The sequence below is a fragment of the Delphinus delphis genome, chromosome 15 (genome assembly GCF_949987515.2).
Source record: "Delphinus delphis chromosome 15, mDelDel1.2, whole genome shotgun sequence".
Lineage (NCBI taxonomy): Eukaryota > Metazoa > Chordata > Mammalia > Artiodactyla > Delphinidae > Delphinus > Delphinus delphis.
The window spans coordinates 11,762,110-11,786,559 of record NC_082697.1 but is presented as its reverse complement, the minus strand read 5'-3'; the positions used below and the strand labels follow the sequence as shown (position 1 = coordinate 11,786,559).

At 49.2% G+C, this 24,450-nt stretch overlaps 2 protein-coding genes across 3 annotated transcripts in view; both read right to left on the bottom strand.

Annotated features, from left to right (window-relative positions):
• KCNB1 (potassium voltage-gated channel subfamily B member 1) overlaps positions 1-8,408 on the bottom strand; it is a 103,424-nt gene extending 95,016 nt beyond the window's left edge. The window contains exons 1-2 of the mRNA XM_060033434.1: positions 8,115-8,408; positions 6,201-6,933 (exon numbers count right to left, since the gene is read on the bottom strand). Coding sequence (XP_059889417.1) covers positions 6,201-6,767 — 567 coding nt within the window. The 5' untranslated portion in view covers positions 6,768-6,933; positions 8,115-8,408. The remainder of the gene's footprint in view (positions 1-6,200; positions 6,934-8,114) is intronic.
• An 8,884-nt stretch (positions 8,409-17,292) lies between these two features.
• The window catches only part of PTGIS (prostaglandin I2 synthase), a 43,061-nt gene continuing 35,903 nt past the window's right edge, over positions 17,293-24,450 (bottom strand). For both annotated transcript variants that reach the window (XM_060033433.1, XM_060033432.1), the window contains 2 exons: positions 23,121-23,272; positions 17,293-20,636 (listed from right to left, as the gene is read on the bottom strand). In XM_060033433.1, the coding sequence (XP_059889416.1) occupies positions 20,492-20,636; positions 23,121-23,272 (297 nt within the window). In that variant the 3' untranslated portion in view covers positions 17,293-20,491. The remainder of the gene's footprint in view (positions 20,637-23,120; positions 23,273-24,450) is intronic.

The following is a 24,450-nucleotide window of genomic DNA, read 5'->3' as shown; positions in this document are numbered from 1 at the left end:
CATGTCACATGGTGAGTAACAGGGGAGTCAAATTTTGAACTTAGTCCCATCCATGACAGGTTGAACTTGGGCAACCCTAAAATCAGGGCTCCCATCCAGGACACTATCAAGTATAGGAAGTACACATAGTGCTGGGTATGGAGTTGGTGCTTAATGTGTGCTTGTTCTCTTTCAGTTAATTAAGCTTTGGCCAAACTGCTCATTTGGCCAGCACTTGTCCTTCCTAAACATTTTCACAATCTCTAGCTTTTTGTTGCCTTTCAAAAACCCTTGGGAGACCAGCTGCCTAGGTATGATACTGGTCAAGCATCCTGGAGGAATGGAAATACCCCTGAACCTCAGTGAGGGTAACGGGGCGTGGGGGGCGAGGGAGGGGCAGAAAGGCCTGAAAATGGCTCCTGATCTTTCCCCAACTTGTTGTGTGACCCAGGCAAGTCCTTGAAGTATCCTCCGTGTTTCCCCTTATCAAATCAGGATACTGGATTTATGAAGTGTGGCTTCCGTGCTTTCCATGCACGATCATACTTAATCCTCCAGGCAACCCTGGGAGGTAGCTTTTATTATCATCCTCATTTACAGATTAGGAAATGGAAGCTACAAGAAATGAAATGATTTGTCCAAAGTCCAGAGCTAGGAAATGTCAGGGCTGGGAATCAAACCCAGGTCTGTGTGACCCCACAGCCAGGATTCTGAATCTCTGGCATATTGGGTTGGCCAAAAAGTTCGTTCGGGGTTTCCATAACAAAAACCTGAGTGAACTTTTGGCTAACCCAATACAAACATCCAGGATGACTGACCCGGGCCAGCAGGAGCCTCAGCCAGACGATTCATAGCACTGGAGGGGCCCCATGGATTCTGAGTTGGTTTCCCTCATTTTTCTTGATGATAAAACATGAATCCGTCCTGGCTCAAATCAAGGAAGTAGAAGCATCATCACAGCAAAGGCATGAAATCCCAGGGGGGCAGGCGGGGATCCTACAAGCAACAACACGGTAACAGGGGATGTTGCCAACCAGGGGAGTAGCTAGAAGAGAGGAATTCGGTGCTAATACCAACCATCACTGTGGTCACATATAGAACATTTATTACCTGCCGGGCACTGGGTTAAGCTCTTTATGCAGATTATCTCCTAAGGGCCCTACGAGGCGGGCTCCATTTTTTAGAGGAGGAAACTAACACTCAGAGGAGGAAAGGAACTTACCCAAGGTCATACTCCTGGCAAGCAATGTAGAAATGAACCACATCTGTTGGACTCCAGAGCTGAATCTTTTTTTTTTGGGGGGGCGGGGGGGAAGGCTTTTTAAAAATATATTTATTTATTTATTTATTTATTTTGCCTGCACCGGGTATTAGTTGTGGCACGTGAACTCTTAGTTGAGGCATGCATGCAAGATCTAGTTCCCCGACCGGGGACTGAAACCAGGCCCCCTGCATTGGCAGCACAGAGTCTTATCCACTTGGACCATCAGGGAAGTCCCCAGAGCTGATTTAAAAATCTGATTTAAAATTCTGTGGTGGGCAAAGTACTGGCCGAAGTCTCTAAATAAAGAATACTCTCACACTGGAATATAATAATAATAATTCATATGTATAAAGTACTTTCCATTTGCAAATTACATGCACCATCTGAAATCTCACTGAATCATCAAAATAGTCCCAAGAGGTGGGCACTTATACCATCACCATTTGGCAGATGAGCTCACTGAAGCTCAGAGAGCTTGAATGAGCTGTCCAAGATTCCAGATTGAAGAAGCACAGGTTTGGGAACCAGACCAACCTGGGTTCAAACCCTTGCTCTGCCATTTTCATTCCTTCAACAAATATTGACTGAGCACTTAGCTGCGTGAGCTCTGGCAAGTGACTGCCCCTCTCAGAACTTCCATTTCCTCTTTATAAAAGAATATTAATACCACTCATCAAATCCATTCCCTCCCTCATCTGAAAATGCCAGACACGCTTTTCCAGGCTTCCCTGCAGATAGAGCATGAGCATGTGACCTGATGCCGGTCAATGGGATTTAAAAAGAAGTCTGCCAGGGGGCTGCTGGGAAAGGTTTGCCTTGCAGAAAAAAGAAAGTGGCACGTAAGAGGGCACGCTCTCCTTCACTGGTCAGATATCATGTGTCTGCACTTGAAGGCTGGAACTAGGTAGCCATTTTGTGAGATGAGGCATCCAGCCTGAGGACCAAGCCCCCTGCAGGAGTTGGAGGAGCAGAAGGACAGAAAGAATCTAGAGTCCTAATGGCATCATGGAACCATTAACACAAAACCAGCTACGTGGAACTTTCCGTTAAGTGAGAAGATGCATCTTCCTCCTTACAGAAGCCACTTCCAGGTTTCTAGCTGTGACTTGTAGCCCAAACTGGCAGATTACCTTGATTGAATTGCTGAAGGGATTTCAATGAGATAGTGCATATAAAGTATCACTAATCAGTGCCTGGCACAATAAACAGCAGCTACTCTGGAAATTATCTCAGGCTTTAACCCTGAGACTTTTCCGGGGACCACAGACACTCCTGGCCTGGCAAATGAGTTCCCTGTTTCTCCTACTGAGAAAAGCCTGTAGTTTTCCCAGAAAGCAGAAACTCAGTGGTGGCCCAGCACTGCAATCATGTCACTCTGATGAAGCTGACCCCAGCTTCCAAACAAGAATCAACCACACTGCCTGTTGCCTAATGGATTTTGATTTTCACTCCCCTGACGGGGAAGACGAGGGCCTGTACTTTGGTTTGTCTCTGTGTTGCCGGAACATCCATCAATTATTAACAGTGGCAGCTTGGTCTTCCAATACTGCCATCAGAAGGAAAGGGCTTGCTGCACACTCAGCCCACCCAGCCATAGAGAAAGGACTCTGCTCCCTCTTATTTATAACAATAAGCCCTATGTACTGTGGGTTAGGCACTGTGCTAAATTTTGACAAACGTGATTTCATGATGACCCTGCAAGGTGGGCCTTTTATCTATACTTTAGCAGGCTAGCTGGTGGGAGGCTAGAGCTTGGAGAGGTGAAGAACTTGCCTAAGGCCAGAAACTGGGGAGGGGGTGAACATGGGCTTGGAACCCAGGTCTGTCCTTGCTCTTAAATATATGAGGTATGGTCATTTCTGTATCTCACAATCACCCAGCAATGATCCTCCACTTGACTTCTTATTCTGTGACCTCTGAGAAATTTCTACAGGCCTTGCTGTTCTGACAAGCAAAGCATCCAAGTTGGGGGGCTGGATGGGGGTGGGGAGGGCAAAGGACAGATGATTGAAGGAGGCCAGAGGCACAGAGAACTGGGCTGCAGGTGGGCTGGGAGGAAGGAATGACAGATTCCCAGACCCTGAGACACAGTGACTGACTGACTGCCTGCTCCATTCGTTCATTCCACGTGTAGTTATCTGGAGATCCTCTGTGTCAGGCACCACGCTGGGTGCTGGAAACAGGGCAGTGGATACCACTCTTGACGTGCATACTCTTGTGGGGGAGAAACGGAGAAAAACAAGGAAGCAAGTATAATTTCAGATGGTGCTTAAACCCTATGCAGGAAAGACACTGCAAGATGTGACAGAGTGTAAGCGGAGGGAGGCTGTTTTAAACAGGGGTCAGGAAAGGTCTCTCAGAGGAGGGGACACCTGAACAGGGACCAGCTCCTATGAGGAATGAGAAGGAGTGGCCAGCCATGGGACAATATAGGGAAGAGAATTCTAGGCGGCAGGAACAGCAAGTGCAAAGGTCCTGAGTTAGGATAAAGCCTGATCTGTTTAGGGAACAGCAAGGAGGCCAGTGGGGCTGAAACTGAGTGAACAGAGGAGAGAAGAGATGAGCTCAGAGAGGTCATGAAGCTGGATTCATGGTGAAGCGTTTGGACTTTATTCTGAGTGCGATGGTAAACCTCTCTGGAGCATTTCGAGCAGATGAATAATGTGATCCAATATACATTTAGAAAAGCTCGTTCTGGCTGCCGAATGGGGAATGGATTGCAGGGGGCAAAGGTGGAAGCAGGGAGACTGCAGAGGAGACTATGGTACTTAATCACTATGGAAAGAACAGTGCCTTCAAAATCACACTTGAGTTTGAATTTCTGGCTACTCCTGTTTGCCTGTCACACGACCTTAGGTGAGTTACTTAACCTCTCTGATCTTCCCTCTTTGTGAAAGGTGGGATAATACTAGAGAATTGGTATACGGCTAAGTGTGTTGTTATACTTCAGACACAGTAGATGTGTGAACAGTGGCAGGATTTCTATACTGAGGGCCAACGAGCCTGCCTGCCTCACCATTTCAGCCTTGGCTGCAGAATACCCTAGGCCATCGTCCATCTGCTCGGACTAGCCGGCAGCCCCGGCCTAGGATCACAGAGAGGTCATGAACCTCGTCCCTGTGAGCGGATTAACCCGAGGGAGAGAGGAAGCTGTTGATTCCCAAACAGCGCCTTTTGCGAGCCTGAGCTACTTGCCTAGCTGTCAGGCACAAACCCAAACACAGCCTCTTGCCTGCTTCTTCTGGGGAAGTGACCCTCCCCTCCTCTGCCCCTCACTCTCTTGTCTTGGGGACATGGCAGGAAGGAGGGAGAGTCGTATCTGGGTCTAAACCAGGTGTGGAGGGGAAGAACCCGTGTCAGGCCTGGAAATAGCAAAATAAGTCTGTTGATCCTAAGCCGGTTAAGGGTGAATGACTATGTCTTAAGAGAGAGGCTTTTTGGACATGAAACCTGGGGCAGGATTACGGCCAGGGGCAGCCCACAGAAGAGGAAACAGGCCTAGGAATCTCTCTGTCCTCTTTAGGGTCGACGCGGAAGAGAGAAAACCTTTGGGCCTCTCTCCACCCTCCAACCAGCCACTCAGTCCTACACTCACTCGCAAAGGCCTCTCCTTGGGCAGACAGATCTGGAGAAAGGACCCCCCAAAACCCGCTCCAGACCCAGCCCTGTAGGTGGGCCTTTAGTGGGGGGTAGTTGAGCCAGGGAGCACCCACAATGAGAGGCCAGGCTGGACAGGAGGCAGCCCTAGCTAATACATCATGGCTCGTACGCAGACTTCCTCTTCTCTTTTTCCTTTCGCCATGAATACATTTACCTGCCCCCCCTTCTTTGGCCCTGCACTCAGAGAATGAGTTATGTTCAACACGTCTTTCCCAACTTGGTTTTCCTGGATTTTGACATCAACACCCAGGCTCCCCCTGGGTCCCGCATGGCCTCTTTTACAGCACTGCACACACTGTGTTGTCATTTACTCCCAAATCCCAGCCCACTGGCCTCGTGAAGACAGGCCCCCACCTCTCTGAGGCAACCCCGAGTCCCAACCTGACACAGAGAAGTTGCTCATCAACAAATGACCTCCTGGCCTGACCTGGCCCCCACCCCCATCCTTTCTTAGTCCCTTACAGCCTCTGCTTTTTTTTACCTGAGAGCACGCAGGACTCCCTGGCCTACCCAGTGTGATTGAACCCATTCCTGCCTCTTTCTCCTGCTTTATTTTTCACATTGCCTCATTTTTTTTCCTCCTATTTCGAAATTTACATCCTCTTCCGACAGCCAAAGCATCTTTAGAAGCTGCATCAAACCATTCTTGGAATCAACTCACCAAATTAAGAAAGACCAAACCAGGGGTGACCCCTCGCCCACAAGCAACCACAGCCAGCTGCATGCGTCATGCACGCGCACACCCACCCCCCAGAGTCCCTTTGCCTCGTTTCTCTCACTTATGCTAAAACCGCCTGACAGTATCCCAATGTCCTCCACGTATGTCTGTAAGCTGCCTTCATTCCCTTCTTGGGGCAAAATGAGGTTATAAATATAGGGATAAGTATTAAAATTGCAGGGCGACCCCCCTCCAGCCCGGGTCTGGGCCTCCACAAGGGAGCATTATGTAGAATAGACCAAACTCAACTCTACTCCATCCCAAAGCTTTGTCTCTCCGTGCCCTTTTTATTTGCAGTGTCCATTCTCTTGCTGTGGGTTTTCATAAGTCTCTGTAAATCCTTTTCTCCAACAAAGTTGGGGTATAAATTATTGAATGATAAAAGGATGAGGTGGCCAGTGCCACCTAGGAACAGTCTGAAGGGGTTGTTCGTCCTCACCTCTGAGATCTCAGCCATAGCCCTTCCTCTTTTCTGGTCTTCACATTTGGGAACTAAGCCAGAGTCCCCCAGCCGTGGTCCTCGATCTGGGGACACAGGCAGAATGCCCCAGCCCAGCAGCCCCTAGATTTCACACTCACCTTGGCGGCCACAGAGGAATTGGGCTTCTCCAGTAAGTCCCAGAGCTTTTTCCTCTTCTCGGCGCAGCACGTGTTATCGAACTCCTCGCCCTCCCGCTCCCGTAGGGTTTCTGCCTCGCGCTTGAGCTCCTCGTTCATCTGCTCCTTCTTCTGGTGGTAGCGGGCCTGGCAGCAGGACTCCAGGTAGATTTCGTCGATGCCCCAGTAGTCGAGCTCTTGGCTGAAGCTGAGCGCGCACATCTCCTCCATCATGTGCAGCCGTCCGGTGCGGTAGAAGTTGAGGATGGAGGTGAAGGCGCCCGGGTGGCGGTCGAAGAAGTACTCATTGTCGTCGAGGCTGTAGTCATCGCACACCTCCAGCAGCGAGTCGTGCGTGTTGCAGTCACGCAGCTTGCCCAGCCGCGTGCGGGGCAGGCGGTCCAGGGTGCGCCAGAGCACCTCGTGCGCCAGCCCACCAACGTTGAGGCGGACGCGCCTCGAGCACGCCTTGCTGCGCACGATCTCCATGGGCTCGGGTGGCAGCGAGCTGGTGGAGCGTGAGCCATGCTTCGTCATGCCCGCCGGCATCGCTGGTCCGGCCGCCCCCGCCCCCCCTGCCCCCCCAGGCCGCTGTCACTGGAGGGCAAGGCCAGCCGCCGCGGGGGAGGGGGGCAGGGAGCGCTGTGGGCTGCTGGGGGTGCAGGGGGCCGCGCGGGCGCGCGTCACGGCCGTCTTCTCACCTCCATCCCGACGGCTGCGAGGCAGAAAGCAGACGCAGGTCAGCAAACAGGGAGCCGTGCGCGGCCCCTCCCCACCTCTCCACCCGGGCCCCAGCCGGCCTTGACCTTCCCGGCGCTTAAGCCGCTCAGGCCCGCAGAAAGGCTGGGCGCTGTCCTTCGCGCCGGTGCTGAAGCCCGCCCCACCCCGTGGCTGGAGGGAGGGGCCGCCCTTCGGGGCGGGGAGAGGGTCCCCAAGAGGCGCCCCGGGGGCCCAGGAGGCCCTACCCCGGGCTTCTGCTGCCGGGACCCGACCCGGCCGCCTGGGGCGCTGTCCGCCCCTTCGAGTGCTGAAACTCGCTTCTCCCTAGGTCTCCCCGTCCAGTCCCCGACCTGGCCCCGCAATGGGGAGAAGAGGGGAGCTGCATGAGAAAACTTTTTTTTTTTTAACTGCTCATCTTTTCCTTCCCCCGCTCCGAGATAATTAGGATTTGAGGGCTTGGGGGTGGCAGCGGGATTGCTTTTTCTAAACCTTTAAAGATCGGGAGGAATTCCGGAGGGTTTCAGGTGCCCACCTGTCGGTCACAACAGACGGGGTGGTCATGAAGCCCCGCTGTCCTGAAGCAACCCCTCTCCCCAAGCCACGGGAGCATCTCGTGAGGTCTCTGCGGCAACGAGGTGAACCCTGAAGACGCAAAGCCAAGCTCTGCGCGGGGTCCCGCCCCCCCTCTGCGCCCCCTGCCCCACGGCAGGAAGGGGGAGCAGCGTCCTGGGGATGCACCTGGTTCGTCCTCCCCTCGCTCCTTCCCCGCCTCCCCCTCCTCTTCCTCCTCCTCCGCCGCCTCCTCCTCGCTCCTCTCCTGCGGTGGCTTTTTATAACTCCGGGTTCTGCGCCTTTCCCGGGGCTTGGAAGGGAAGGGGTGGGGGAGGTGGGAGGCGGGGAAGTGAGCTGAATTTTCTGGCCTTTTCAAAACGAGCCCTCCTCCCTCCGCGCACTGGGGATTTCAGGGGTTCCTCTGAGCCCCCAGGCATGTGAAGCTCACGCCCTAACCCCTCACCCCAGAATGCGGATCGCGCACCTCCCCGGGCCCAGGCCCTTCACCCACCCCACCCCCCAGCCTGAAACCGCGGAGCCTGCGTGGACCAACAGGCCGAACCGCGGCAGGCGAGCCCCCCTCCTCTGTCCCCCTGCGCCCCCGCCGCGCGCCCCAACACTCACCCCCAGGGTGGCCGCCTCCCGGGGCCAGGGACCGCGCATCGCCGCGGTCGCCCGGGCGCCCCCGCCCGCGGGCAGCGGCGGACCCGGGGCCGGGCTGGGCCCGGCCTACGCCGGACGGGCAGGCGACGCGTCGGAGCAGCAGGCGCTGCGGGGCCGGAGCGCGCTCTCTGAGGCTGGGGGCGCGGACGGGCGCTGGAGGCGCGGGTGGCAAGACCGGGATCGGGCGGCGGCGCCTCCTCCTCCTTCTCCTGCTCCCGCGGCAGCGGTGGCGGCTGCTTGGGCGAGATCAACAAGTCGGGGCTGAGCTTCGGCTCCGCGCTCGCTGCGATTCTGTCCCGCACTTCTGAGCGCCCGGAGTCGGGCACCGAGGCGGGACGGCGCCACCTGCGGGTCGGAAGCGTGCGCGCCGCTTAACTCCTGCCTGCCCGGGCCAGCCAGTTGGTGAGGCTCGGGGCGGGCTGGGGTCTTGGGCGGTTTGGCCCTTCCCACCTGGGCTACCTCCACTGCCTGCCTCTCAACCCCGGCTTCCTTCATCCGGTCAACAACGTGGCTTGAGCGCCTACTGTGTGCAAGGCACAAAGATAAGCATCCGAGATACAGCTGTGAACCAAACGCAAACGTCCAGCCCTTGTGGAGCTGGTTGGAAACAGACCAAAACCAAGAAAGTCAAAGAAAATGTCAGACGGTGATAAGCGCAGTGGGGATAATGAAGCAGAGGAGAGGGATAGAGGCAGGGGTAGGGGGAGAAGATTGCAATTTTAAATAGCCCTTGCTTTCATGAGCTTCCATTCTAGATTCTAAAATCTAATTCTAGAATGGAATTCTAGATTCTAGTAGGGGAAGGTGAGCAATGGATACATCAACAAATAAATATCCAGTGTGGCAGTTGGTGATAACTGCTAAGAAGAAAAATAAAGCAAGGTGACAGGAAGAGAGAGTGAAGGGTGAGCTAGCTTATAAAGCCTGGTGATTCAATCATTCATTCATGTCACTTTGGACAGCTGGTTATTGAGAGCTTCCTGTGTGCCAGACCCTGTGCCAGGGTCAACAAAGAATACGTCCTCCCCTGGAGCTCCCTGTCCAGTGGGGGAGACAGAATCGATCAAATAAACTCCAGAAATGAATAAAAAAACGGAAGGATTTACCTAGAGGAGGGGGCAAGGCCTCCCTAAGGATGCTATAGTTGGGCCCCATGTTTACTCATTTATGCTTTCGCATACATATTTACTGCATGGTAAGTAAATAGGTGCTGTGGACACAGCAGTGAGCCCCTGTTCTGGAGGAGAAAAACTGAGCAAGCCACAGTGCCCTAAGGTAAGATCCTTCCCCATCTGGCCCTTTCCTTCATTTCTAAAATTAAGGAATTCATTTCCATGGAGTTGCACATAATATTATTATATATTTTAATCTGTTCATTTCTCGTCACCTCCATCATCACGATCCGTGTCCAAGATGCCATCATCTTGTAGGTAGAGGCAGGGATGCTGCTAAACCTCCTCCAGTGCACAGGCTGGAGCCCCACAATAGAGAATTCTCCAGCCCTGAATGCCAACGGCGCCAAGGCTGAGAAACCTTAGATTAATTTAATAGAAGGCAAAGGTATTTCCCAGTCTGGAAATGCTATTCTCTCAACCAGTAATTAGTGAGCACCTACTATGTGCCAGGTACTACTCTGAACACTGGAAATACAGTGAGAATAAAACAGGCCGTCTCTACACTCATGGACTTATATTCTGGTGGGGGATACAGTTAATAAACAAGTAAAAAAATAAACCAGATCATTTGAATTGTGTTAAATGCCATGAAGAAAAGTAAGTGAGAGGAAGTGATACAGCATGACTGGGAGAGGTATCAGCAACTTTAGATAGGGTGGTCAGGCAGGAAAGGCTTTCTGGAGGAGGTGATATATCTAAGGCAAGAATCCGAAGGCAGGGAGAAGACAACCATGTGAAGTCCTGAGGATGCAGGTACAGGCAGGGGAAACAAAACAAGCAAAAGCCCTAAGATAGAAATGAGCTTGGGAAAGGAAGTTAGAGAAGTGGATGGAACCAGGCCAGGCAGAGCCCTTTGGGGATTTTATTCTCAAGGTTAAGGAATGTTTTTGAGGTTTTTTTCTTAATTGTGATGGGAAGCCATGATAGAGTTTTAAGCAGAGAAGTTCCATGTGCTGGTATATGTTTCAAAGTGATTCTTCCAGCTGCTGTGTGCATTATGGGATTTGGGGGACAAAAGGGATCGGGCGGCGGCAAAGGAAGCAGCAGGAAGACCCATCATGAGACTTCTGCAACTGTCCAGGCCAGAGATAATGGGGTTTTGACTGGGATGATAGTGGTGGGAATAGCTGGGCAATTTCATAGCTACAGGGCTCTGACAGGGGAGAGTCCTCCCCAAGTCCGAGGCCAGTGCTAGATATTCCATGTCATTCAGATTTGTCACTCCAGGTGGCCCAATTCCTGCAAAGTTCTGGCTCTGGCTCCAGATTCAGATAAAGAACATCTGTGTACAATTGGATGTTAGAAGTGCAGATAGTGCAAACAGTTCTGTAACTTTTAAGCAAAAGCCCTGTTGCTACTACTTGTTCATACATTTACTCAGTGCAAAGGATTCAGTGCAAACTTAAGAAGGAAGTGTTGCCAGTGGCTCAAAGAGTGAGTTCTGGAGTAAGAATGATTGGTGCCATTTTTTGCAAAATGACCTTGGGCAAGTGGTTAAACCTCTCTGAGGCTCAATTTTTTTCTTCTGTGTAAAAGGAGGATGGAAATTATTATAAGGAATTTATAGAAAGCATTTACTCGTTGCTAGCTCTCATTATCTGATAGATCGTAGGTTACCCAAGGGCAGGAGGTGGTCTGTCTTGCTCCTCTCAAGTAACAGAATACTTTACTAACAGGAGCTTAAAGAATGAGGATATTTAATTATCTCACATAAAAATTTAGGAGGAGGGTGGTAGGAGAGTTGATTAAGCAGCTCAACTATGTTATTAAGGACCCAGGCTTCTTCCATTTTTTTTTTCTCTGTCTTCTTCAATATATTGGCTTTTTGTCCCAAGCTTGTTGCCTCATAGTCACAAAATAGTTGCCACCACTCCAGGCATAAGTCTCCGTAAAACCATATTCAAAGGCAGAAAGAAGGAGATGGCCAAGGTGGCCAAAAATAATTCCCCTTTTATGCTTTTACCCGCCCCCGCCCCCCCCCCCCAAATCTCTGCCAAGTTCCATATCATGGGTCACATGGCCACTCCTATACCAATCACTGTCAAAGAAAACAGGATTCACCCCTTAGGGCTAGGCTAATTACTGCTCTTACAAAATTGAAGTTTATTTAACAAGGAAGAAGTGAAGATTAAAGTTGGGTAGGCAACCAACAGTGTCTGCCACACTGTTCCCATAGTGCCCAGCACAATGCCAGGTACAGAGTAAATGCTCAATAAATATTTATTGAATGAATAAATAAATCCTCTTATATGAAGGTATATAAGAAACTTATGAATAAGACACACCTCTGACCCCAAGAGTATCCAGTCCTATTGGTGAGGGTGGGGGCAAGGTATATAAGAAATAAAACTGGCAAAGAGTTCTCTTATGGGCCCCCTCTCTGACTCCAAGCCTTTCATGAGGAGACCCTCTGAGATGCTTCACAGTCTCAAGTCAGCTAAACTGATATTTGTATACATCTTTTTAAAAGAAATCGTTAGTATGTAAGCAGTGTTCAAGTCCTCTAGGCAATCCCCTGTGCTAAATAGCAGAGGTCATGTGCTGGTTATCTGCAGACTTTTGTTGTGTGGCCATCACAGATTTTTTTTTTTAGTTAATATTTAAATATCAGAGGGATTTCCATGAAAATCTGGATTTCTGTTTTCTCTTGAAAAATTAGAGGAACTGATTAACACTGGCCCACATTCCTGTGTAACATGGCAATTACAGCTGGCTCAAGCGGAGTGGCTGGCCTTGAACCACAGCCACCCCCTTTAGGCAGGATGTGCTCTCTATCATGCTACAGTCTCCACCCCTGCCTAATATTCCTCACTCAAGACACTTTTCTTATTTATGTTACTTTCCTGGCCTTGGTATAAATTTAAGTTCATGCTTGTTGCACACAAAGGCCAAGGAAGTCCAAAGAAGTTGTCTTGCCGCTCTCTGTTTCCCCAGGCTCTGCATAGTGCCCAATTTAGAAATTTTATGTTCTAAATGAAAAGACTATAAATTATTTGAAAGCACCTGGTCTTCATTTCTTAGAATTTTCCACCGTCATAAGCAGAGAGACTATCTAGAAATAAAGCCAATAGAAGGGATTGTAGAGCCCAGAGATTGAGATACTGAGTCCTGTCAATGTCATTAGAGCTCCTGGATCCAGCCATGCCTGAAGGTAGTGCCTCTGGGTTTCCCACTTATGGGAACTAGTAAATACCCCTTCTTACCTAGGCCAGATTGTGTTGTGATTTTGTCATTTAAGTCCCAAAGAGTCCAACTGATTCAATTCTCTCTCCACTAACCAGAAGTTTACCATCTCCTTATAATGTACTTATAGGAAACAGGGCAAAAAGAGTAATAAAACTTAGAATGTTCTACGGAGAAGGAGCCCTGCATTGAGTTCAAGTATAACCATCTCATTCTACAGATGGGAAAACTAAAAAGCTCATCAGGAGGTGCAGTAAGTACCCTGATGGTCAACCAGTAAGTAGGCAGCCAAGTACCAGCACTAGGTCACAAACCATCTTCTGCTCAGGCCCTCTCGGCAGACTTCCCACTGAGAGGCGTTGAGAGTTTTCTCCGAGGCTGAATGAGGTCAAGTCAGCCCAATTCATCCATGTAAATACAAGTGAATCCCCGTCTAAGCTGGGCTGGCAAGAGACATGTCCACTTCTGGGCACTGAGCAAAACTAATTAATCTCCTCTCCCCTCTACCCACAGACCCTTGGGAAGGAATAATTGTTTTCGGTTATGAGGGTACCCAAAGGCTCAAGGGATATAATTCACATCTCTGAGTGGCTGTCACTCAGGACAATTGCTCTATGCGGTGGCCTTGCCCAGATACAGTTCCAGTAGCCCCAGGGATTTTTCTAGCAGCTTGGAGTCCAGTCTTTTTGCCCGTTTCTCTTTTGCCCCAATAATAATAATCATAATCGTAATCATGAGTAAAATGGGGTTAATGATAGAATCTACCTCCCAGGGTTGCTGGTGGGACTAATGAGATAAGGCATGTGAAGTGCTTAGCACCACACCTAACACTAGCAAGTACACATTAATGTAACTTTAGTAACTATACTGACAACCACAGTAACAACAGCTAACGTGGATTACGCAGTTACTATATGCCAGGCACTGTACCTATTAGCTGTTGGATGGTCTTTGAGTGACCAGATGTCTGATTCTAGTACTTTTTCAATCTAGCCTGATTACCTTTATCAAGCCCTGGGGTTCCTGGTCCAGGTTCCCGGAAAGTGGGTGAGCTTGATTTTCTGACCAACCCAAACATTTTTCCATTTTATCTTTTGCTCACCACCTACCCATCAACCCAACCACCCATTCATCCATCCATATACTCAGCCACCAAACTATCCAACTATACACCCGCCCACTTATCTACCCACTCACCCATCAATCCATGCACTCATTCACTCACTCATCCTTCTTTCCATTCATTCACATATTCTATCCACTATCCATCTTTCTACCCACTCATTCACCCATCTATCATTATCCAGCCATCTACCCATCCATATACCATCTGTCTTTCCATCCACCTGTCTATCTACCCATTCACTCGTCCATCTATCTATCCATCGATCAGTCTATCCATCCATCTATCCATATGCCCAATCACTTACCCACCTAGTCACTCATCCACCTACTATCTACCCACCCATGCATCTACATACTCATTCATCCCACCACCCAATCACTCATCCAGCCCAAATATTCATGCATCTACCCACCACTCACCCATCCACCCAGCCACCCTACCCACTTTCTCAGCCATTCCCACCCATCTACCACCTAACATTTTGGGGTGTTTCCTACACACAATGCTCTGTGCTAAGCTGTGGCATGGTCTCTTGAGCTCCCTCCCTGGGAGGAAGTGTGGACACGACCAGAGGGTCCCCACAGAGGGAGATAGGTAAACCTGCACGTAGTCCATTGAGCCCCTTCATGGCCTGGACTTTGCCAAAGCCACTGGCTTCCAGGGTCTGTGGTCAAACAATGATGAAATACAGGGTAAGGATGGACTGAGGCATGGGCTTCCAACAGAGCAATTAGAGGTAAACTAATACCTCTTCCCCACAGAAAAGCCTGGGAACTCCAAGATGCAGTAGAAAAGGAGTGAGTCAGCAAAAGGAGGAAATAAAAGCCACAGAGATCAAGGGCTAATTAACCGATTCTCCTAAGATATCATTAAGTCCAGCCCTCCTGCCCTTTGGAGACTGATCACTCTCCTACTTCCTTTCCATCGCCCTTGTCCACTCTGTCCTGACCTCATCTGCCTCCTCTCTCATCTCCCTTCCCTCATTTTATACTTCCTTGAATCCAACGTCCCTGCTGCAACCAGGGTTGACCTTTAAAGGCACCAGTCTGACCACATCGCTCCCCTACTTATAATGCTTTATGACTCCTCATTGTCCAAGATAAATGACAATCTCTCCCAAGATGAGAAAAAGGCCATTCTTTCACTTATTAGCACATATTTCCCAAGCACCTATTAGGTGCCAAGCTTAGGTTGCATGTTGGGAATCCAACAGTGGTGAAACCAACCTGCTGTCCTGGAGCTCCCATTTAAATGGGAGACATAACCAGAGACATTTAAAAATAATCTAATATTGATACTCGATGTGAAGGAAATAAGTAAAAGTGTGAGAATAAGAATAATGGGGAGGAGAGGCAGCGATTTCAGCTCAAGAACTTCCTGAGAGAGTGATGGTGCTGGTGAGTCTTAAGTCAGAGTGATCACCAAACCATAAATATAGAAGGGAGAGCAGGTGCAAAGGCCCTGGGGCAGGTGGGAGGGTTGAAGGAGATGGAAGACGGCAGGTGTGGCCAGGGCAGAGTGTATGAGGGCAAGAATGGGCTGAAAAGGAGTAGGAAAGAAAAACAGAGGAGGAGAGAAAAACCGTGTAGGTGAGGGTTGTCTGGAGGTTTCTGGATTTCATAGCAAGAGCATTGACGGGTTTTAAGCAAAGAAGTAGTTGACCTGATTTTTAACTTCAGGATATAAAAGGCTGTTTTAGAACCTCTGAGGTCTCCGTTTCTGCTGTGTTCAGAGCCTCCAAACTGGGCACAATACATGACAAGCCCCTCATACCTTTTAGTAGTCACTCTTTATTTCTCCCCATACCTCCCGCCCCTTAACCCCTCGAAACTGCTAACCTACTTTCTGTCATTATTGATCTACCGATTCTGACATTTCACATAAATGGAACCATACAATACGTAGCTTTTTGTGACTGGCTTCTTTTGCTCAGAATATGTTTTCAAGATTCATCTATATTGTACCAGGTACCAGTACCTCATTCCTTTTTGTTGACAAACAGTATTCCATTGTATGAATATACCACATTGTGTTTATCCACTCATCAGTTGATGGACATTTGGGTTGTTTCTACTTTCGAGCTATTTAATACCAACTCTTTAGTGGTTGTATTAATTCTGATATGGAACCTACCTTTCTGTGTTAGGGGTATTCAAATGTCCTTTCATAGACTGACAGTGGAAGCAAATGACAAATGTATTTCTTAATGTCCTTACCTGGCAAAATAAAACTCTGGAGTCTTTCTCTTGACTTTTATAGTACAGGGGTCTGAAAGGTCAAAGTCCTGGAGCTGCAGACCTCTGATAGAAACTCAATGGCTCAGAAAAGCCAAATGTTGTCCCTTTGGCCCTGCATGCGGCTCAGACCATGACTGGTAAACAGAAGAGCATAATGCAGCACTTGTCAAGCTGGGGTGCAGTGCCCTTCTGCAGGCACATATTGGTCTCCTGGAGAGAAAGACTACATTTCCCAGCCTCCTATGCAGTAAGGAGTATCATGTGACTAAATTGTGACCAATCAGATAGAAACAGGTTTTTCCCCTCTTTCCTTCTCTCCCCTTCCTGCTGGCTGGAATGTGGACAAAATGGCTGGAGCTCAAGCAGCCACACTGGTCCCTGAGGTGGAAAGCACTGGTTACAGATGCTGGAGGGACCAAAGGAAGAGGCCTGGTGACTGTGGAGATGCCACACCACCTCTGATCTCCTGCATCTGCATGAGAGAGAAAGAAATGTCTGCTGTGTTGAATGTAAACATTTTAACGTATAAAATGTTGCTGTGTTACTTTGTGCCTCCATGGCCCCCCACAGATGAAGGACATTTGCCTCCGGACACTATTTTTTTTTTTTTTTGGCCAAGCTGAGCGGCAGGTGGGATCTTAGTTCCCAGACCAGGGATGGAACCTGTGCCCCCTGCAGTGGAAGCACAGAGTCTTAACCACTGGACCACCAGGGAAGTACCAGGACATTATTTCTACTCAAAGATTTGAGAGAAAAAAATGATTTTCCCTTTTCAATTTTTCCCAAAGCTAATATAATTCATTTCTTCCTGGGAATTCCCTGGTGGTCCAGTGGTTAGGACTCCAAGCTTCCACTGCCGGGGGCTTGGGTTCTATCCCTAGTCAGGGAACTAAGATCCTGCATGCTGTGCGGTGTGGCACCAAAAAAAAAAAAAAAATCTTCTCTTCTTTTTAATATTAAAATAAATGCATATATCTGCATGAAGGATAGGTAACATTTAGTGAACTTGTAAGACACTTTTTTGCTTGCCTTACTTTGGGCTGTGAGCCTCCTCCCCAAAATCTGCTAAGGGTACCCGGTCCCTCCTCTGCCATCAGGAGGATTGTTGATAGAAAGATCCTGAACATGGTCTCAGGAAGCAGGGAGGCCTGCATTTGAATCCCGTGTCTACTACTTATTAACCACAAGATCCTGGGCCAGCCACTTCACTTTCTGACCCTCAGTTTCCTCCTTTGTAAAAATGGAGATAATAATATATGGTCTGGAGGGTGGCTGGAGGTGCGACTTGATTCTGTCCATGAAAGGCCCTGTCCCAGAGCCAGGCACATACGGACTCTGTGCTCCCTTCCCAGGCACTAACCTCGCTATTCTGGACACAGCCAACTCTCAATCTGAATCACACTCAGAGGCAGTTCCACAAACAAGGGTGATTTAATGTATTTCAGCACATTTCGACTCGATAATATTATATAAAAATAGAATTCTTTGTTAAAACAGCAAGGTGGAAAAATCACTGCTACTCACGAAACACCGTCTTTAAGAAACAACAAACACACAAATCAGTGACGCTGAGCCAGACGATTCATCTCTCCAAGCTTGTTTTTCCATCTGGAGAATGGGCAGGTGGGATGTCCCCAGCTCACTGTGGGCGGGACCCACTGGTGGCAGGAGATGACCCTGGGCAGCCCTCGCACCAGGCGTAATGCACGCCCATGTGGTGGGCAGCCTACTCCTCTTTCTCTCCCTTCCTCCCACCCTGTGACTGTCATGGACAGAGTCTCAGGGTGGTGCTGGCGTGGCCTTAACGCCACTCAAACATGTGTTTGTTTCATTTTGTAACAGAGAAGAGACAGAGCTCAGGCTCCGAGCCTTGGTGACACCAGCACAGAGGACCCCTCCCCAGCAGATTTCTTTTTCAGTCACTTTCTATTTCTGGCAGCAAGCGATACATGTTGTTACCGGCAGAGGAAAAAAAGTCCCCTTTTTAAACAAATTTAAGTTTAAAAAATGAGACTGTTTAAAGGAAAATACCTGGTAAATAACAATACAAAATATAGCAAAAAATAATAATCACGATGATGGTAAAGAAACACTCCCTTAGGTCAACCTAAGAATATTTCTGACATAGGTCCTGCAATTTTGTGATTCTAAAACAAAGTATGAAGAAATACAACGACATCTGGGTACCTTCCTAAATAACCTGTAGCAAGGAGCTAACCCACTCCTCTCTCTCTCTTTTCTCTATAGCTTATATTTTTTAAAAGAAGAAAGAAAAAATAATAAAGATTGAAACAAAGGTGGGTTTAAAGCATTGTCTCCCAAGCTGTACTTCAATATCTCTGATACCAGCTGGAGCTGCCTGGTGGGAGAATCGTCTCTTCCTAATGATTGTGGCTCCAAGGTGTCACCTTTAAAGGGAAAAGGCCCTTTTTTGAACACAGGTGAGAATCTAGTCTCAGTGACAAAGCAGCCCTGATTTGGAAGGGGGAAATCAGAAGGGCTTTTCCCCAGCACACCAGGGTAGCAGCCACGTACAAGAGATCTTCCTGGAGCTATTTCTGCGGCCTCCTCCCTTCCCTTCCAAGCCAGGAAGGAAGAGGCAGCTGAGGGTTGCCATGGAAACTGGCTCCGTCCTCCCACAGGAGGCTGCCAGCCCTGATTTCCTGCAGAGTTAAGAAGCAGGAGGCAGTGGGGGTCACCCAGGCGTGAAGATGGGTTTCCCTGGGGATATCCCGCCTCCTGCCAATCACAGTGCCTGTCTGGGAATCCTAGGGCCGCCTGGAGGCTGAGGGCCAGGGAAGCCCCCAAGCCCCGGTGCCACCCTGAGAAGAGACTAGCCCCTGGAACATTCAGAGATCTCAGGTCCTCTCTTCTCGCTCCAGCTAAAGCTACAGGGACCTAGCTATATGTGTGTATGCGTGTCCACATCTCATGAGATGCATCCACCCATGGGTGTCTCTGGCTCTGTCAGCTCTCTGATGCCAAACAGAACTGCCGGTCCACCAACCCATTGAGCCCAAAGAGCACAGAGCCACCCATCTAGCATTTGCTACTGGGACAGTAAGTCTGTTTGCAAAATTCTATCAGCTTACAAGCTGTGCGACTCTGGGCAAGTCACTTCACCTCTCTGAGCCCATTTCCTCAACTATAAAGAGGGCATAACCATCCTCTCTTTGCAGAGATGCCGTGAAAAGTAGAAGTACTATATCTACTGTTCCTGTCACAGGCATTTAGAGGGTCCTCAATAAACAGGACCTAATATTAATACTTGTCATCATAATAAAAGTTTCCAGGCAATTTTTCTTTTTGATCTTTTTTTTTTTCCTAAAGCTGATGCAAAGGCAAGTTTTCATCACTGATCTGTTCGATCAAAGGGTGGTGCACCCAGGATAGGATGGACCATTGGTCTGAGAACCAATCAGCGGGTTCCCACCACCTCCTACAATATCACCTCTAAGAGTAGGAACAGGGTTCTCAAACTTGGGTGTCTTCGGGGGACAGGAGGTGCTGTGACTAGAAAAGCAGACCAAGTAGAAATCCTGGTGAACCAGAGCCCACAGGCCCCCGGTAGGGAGACAGCTGCTACTGAGCTCTGGCCAGTGGTTGCCCTTGGGAATATGGGCCCAGTGTGGACAGATCTTTCAAGTTTTCAAGAGAAGCTGGACATTTTGAATCAACTTTCCCAAAGATGACAAGATAACACTAATGTATTTTTTTTTAAATGTAGGACAAACAAAACAGGCCTGCAATCTGGACGGGGCCCACAGCTGGAGCTTCTAAGCTAGAATGTAGGAAACCAACACCTCCTCTTCTTTGGCTTGACCAGTCCCAGGAGCCCTGGCCGCTTCCTTTCACTGGGGCCATCCAGTCGGGGCTGTGTCTTGCTAACTCCCTGCCTGAGTCCCAGCGCTGGGAACACCCACCCCGTCTGGAGCCCATAACTGTAACGCACAGAAGCCTGGTCCTCAGAGCCCATCATCTGGAGGCTGCCCCCACTCCACACTGGGGATGCACCAGCATCGGGAAACCCTCCAGCATTTTCTCAAGGATCGGTGTGAACGGAGAGATGGGGGAAGTGTCTAGCAAGTGGGGCGCCTAGGAAAGCAGATAGTGTAAGAGACTCTTTGGCTTTAGGTAGTTTAATAAAAATTTGGGGACAGAGTTTATTTCAACAGACGCACTGCCAGGCCCAAATGGCCTTTTAGTGGCCAGCATCTGCTCGGACTGGTTAGGGTCTGGATGGCACCACTGTCAGGGCCTTGGACGGCAGCCCGTGGGGGCTGGGGGCAGAGCAGTGGGGTCTCCTAGTTGTGCCCCGTCTGCCCGAGCTTTAGTGGTTATCCTAAAGGTGAGAGGGGCAAGAGGGGCTGGGAGCGGAAAGAGCCTCATTTTGGAACTTAACCTTTGCAGCAGATAATCCGCAGAGCTTTTGGTGTCTTTTCTTCACTCCCCTACTTTCCCCTCCCCCAGACACAGCCTTCTAGGAAAAACAGTAGGGAAGGGATAACGCTTGGCACCGTTGGGTGTTCAAAGCTCTGTACCCAGGCCGAACGCAGGCACAGAACGTTGGGCGACTAGGGTCAGGCTGGGTGCGTGGAGTCCCATCTGCCCCGGAGCTCAAGGCCGGATGCGGTAACGGACAGGCACGTCGTGTTCCGGCTGCATCAGCCCGAAGCCGTACCTGCTGAGGTCAAACAAGGGCATCTCCACGTCCGGGCTGATCAGCTCCAGGTCAAAGCGTGCCAGCACGAGGAACACGAATCTGCAGAGAGACAGTGTTGAAGGCGTGAAGGGGGAGAGTGGGAGGCCTGTTTGGAGTCAGGCAGGAAAGCAATGGTGTCCTCCTGGGTCTCACCCCAGCTCTCACTTTGGTTAAAGTGGGAAAGGAGGGCGCGAGAGCAGAGCACAGGCATTTCCTGCTCACCAGCCCAGGAGCTCCCGAGTCCTGGCTGACGGCCTGTGGGCAGGAGTGACGTGGGTCAATTCCACATCAAAGCATTTCCGAGCTAGTGCCTGACTCTCCAGCTTTCCCTACTGCCTGGCAGCTGTGTGGGTTCCATGCTGAGACGATGGAGTGGGAAGATGGGAAGATCCTGGCCCCTGAGTCCCTGCACGGAGGGGAAGAGCCCCCCCAAACCCACAGCCAACGTTGTGTGAGTGGGAACTAAACCTTTGTTATACGAGCCACTGAGACTTGGAGGTCGTTTGACACAGCAGAGCACAGCCTAGCTTGTGATTAACACGGACAGTGACCCTTGTTGATTCTTCCCACCATACGCAGCCCAGACCCCCACCAAACTCCTGGAACCGTCTGCCTCGTCTGGGCTGCTGCTGAGCCACAGCTGCCTTTGTGAGATCAGAAGCAGGCACCCCTCCCTCCAGATATCTTACTGCTGTCTGGGGAAAACTGTTAGAATATACCAGCTTTGCAAGAGCAGGCAGGCACTCTTTACTGCCACCTTCTGGAAAGCTGTCCTAGTAAGTACATAAACCACGTGATGATGTCATCAGTGGGCCCCGAAATGTGGTGGCAGCCCCACCTGACGTGAACGGGTTCCACCTGCCTTATCTTACCACCACCTGTGTTAATAAAGGTCAGGCTGGATCCTCTACTACTCTGGACCTTACCACCTGCTCCCAGGGCGAACCAGATGCCCAATGCCGGACAGAATGCATGGCAGGGATTCTCTAATCTTATTGAACGACTGAAAAAGAGGGAAGATGAGGACAGAGCAATGTCAACGTTCTGGGCAGCAGAGCTGGGCGCACACCTGGGCTCTGCCTTTTGTTTTTTGGCCATGGGATCTTAGTTCCCCTACCAGGGATCGAACCCATGCCCCCTGCAGTGGAAGCACAGAGTCTTAACCACTGGACCACCAGGGAAGTCCCTGGGCTCTGCCTCTTAAGGGCGTGTGATTCTTCCCACTCGGGGCCTCGGTTTCTCCATCTGGTCAAAGAAGGTCAACAAGGTGGGATGTATCCATTCCAGCTCTGAAGCTGCAGGATGGTAGAGGGTGAGTTTATATGGGTGGGGGGGGGTGGAAGGTATCTGTACCCACACCTGGATTTGGATCCTGGCACCTCCACTCCATCAGGTGCCTGACCGTGAGGAATGATTTGACCTCTGGAGTCAGTGATAGACTGACCAGCTGGCAGGTATCATGACAATTAACTGAGATTAAAATAATAACAAATTAGCTCAATTATTGAATACTATGTTCCAGACACAGTGCTAAGCATTTCATATCCATTATCTCTTTTTATCTGTCCAAAAACTTTATGGAGTGGGAACTTCAGTCGGTTCTGCTGCAACACTTGTTTTGAACATGTGCATTTGTTCCAGTGGGATTGATCTATTAGGGCAAGAATGAAGCGTAACACAAATTTCACATTTGCTTGTGGTCATTTCATCTGCAAGAAACACTGGGAGAATGAAAAACTGCACCCAGCTGAACCAAGCTGAGCAGGAATTCACAAAACGCACACACCAGTGGGTGGTGACCCACACCATTCCCTTCAGGCGTCTGACCTCAGATAACCCTCCTCCCAGGCGTCATCGTAACTCACAGCTCCATCCAATGCCCACTTGCATGGCAAACGTCAGGTTGTTTTCAAAGTAAAGCACCATATTTATTGGAGCACTTAGGTATTTCTGTTTATTCCATTTAACATGTGTAAACCTATACTACTGTATTTTCCTAGGTGCATATCTTTTTGTGTGTGTGTCACTGGTGAAGTTTTTGAGGGTTGGGCCCCAGCCCTATTTCCCCCACAATCCTGTGGTTTTTACTTTGTGATTTCCCATGGTGTGGGGATTTTTAGCAATGCACATGAAGCGTTAGAGCAGAACCAACTGTATTATTATCTCCATTTTACTGTTGAGAAAGCTGAGGCCAAAAGCTTAATGTAATGTGCCCATTCACTAGCATAATGCCTAAACATTAATAATAGTAATATTAGTAATCACAAATAATAACTTTTATCAAATACCTACAATAAGCCAGGCAGTGGCTAAAGTACCTAGAAAGTCCACTTCATTTGTCCCGACACCCCTGGGATGTAGTATGATCAGTACTCCTATTTTACAGTTGAGGAGACAGAGGCACAGAAGGTTACCCAGCTGGACAGAAGGACAGGCGGATGTCATAACCCCTGGTCCAATCTGTTTGTGATCCGAAGGCCAAGGCTCTTGGGGCCCAGGGAGGAGAATTTATGAGGCACTCGGCTCCCCGTGCCCGGTACTCACTGTTTGATGCTGCTGATGGCATAACCCCTCCCCAGGCACTGGTTGTGCCCTGCTCCCCATGGCATGCTGTAATTCTTCAGTCGCTTCCCATCCTTGTAAAAGTCTTTCTTCTCTGATCCATCAGGGTTCAGGAATCGGTTGTATTTAAATACCTGAAATAGGAAGAAGGTCCCTTTCTGATGCCACCCCCAAAATAGGCATGGACAAAGAAAAATGTATGAGGATGTTCATCACAGTCTTGTTTATAAGAGAGAAAAACTGGAAATAATGTAAAGCCCAACTGATAGGGGACTGGTTAAAAATTATGGCAGCTCTTTATAATGTTGAGCTTGGTCTGTGTGTGCTGACATGGAAAGAACTTTTAAGACTGGTTGTTGAGGGCTTCCCTAGTGGCGCAGTGGTTAAGAATCTGCCTGCCAATGCAGGGAACACGGGTTCGAGCCCTGCTCCAGGAAGATCCCACATGCCGTGGACCAACTAAGCCCGTGCGCCACAGCTACTGAGCCTGCGCGCCACAACTACTGAAGCCCTCACGCCTAGAGCCTGTGCTCCACAACAAGAGAAGCCACAACAATGAGAAGCCCACGCACTGCAATGAAGACGCAATACAGCCAAAAATAAAAACAAATAAATTAATTAATTAAGAAAAATAATAAAAGGACTGGTTGTTGAATGAAAAAAGAAAGTGTTGGAATAACATGTATTGTGTGATCCTGTACTACACACCTGCCTATTCATATGTGTGTGTGTTGTGTGTATGTCTGTAAAGGCATAAATATTATCTAAAGGACACGCTCCCAACCACTGTTAGAGAACCCTGTGGAACTGGAGAGGAAGTGGAATGAAGATAAGTTTTTACTTTTAAATATATATGTCTATATTTCTATCTTATAAGTATATATTACTTTTGCAATTTAAAATAAAAGAAATTAAAATTATTTTTAAAAAAGAGAAGGCCAATTTCCTTTGGTTACATTGTAGAGTGGTAATGTGAAGATTGTGTCTGAGCATAGGGCTTTGTTGTACAGAGTAGGTGCTAAATGAAGGATGGGTGGAAGGATAGGTGAATGGACTGGTGGATAGACAGGTGGAAGGGTGAGGTGATGGATGGATGGTTGCATGGATGGATAGATGGATGGATGGATGTTGGGTGGATGGATGGATGCATGGATGGATGGATGGATGGATGGATGTTGGGTGGATGGATGGATGTTGGGTGGATGGATGGATGGATGGATGGTTGGATGGAGGCATGGATGCACAGCACAGAACCTGGCACACAGAAAACATCCAAACCTGTTAAAAATTGTAAAAGTTTGCCCCATCTCAA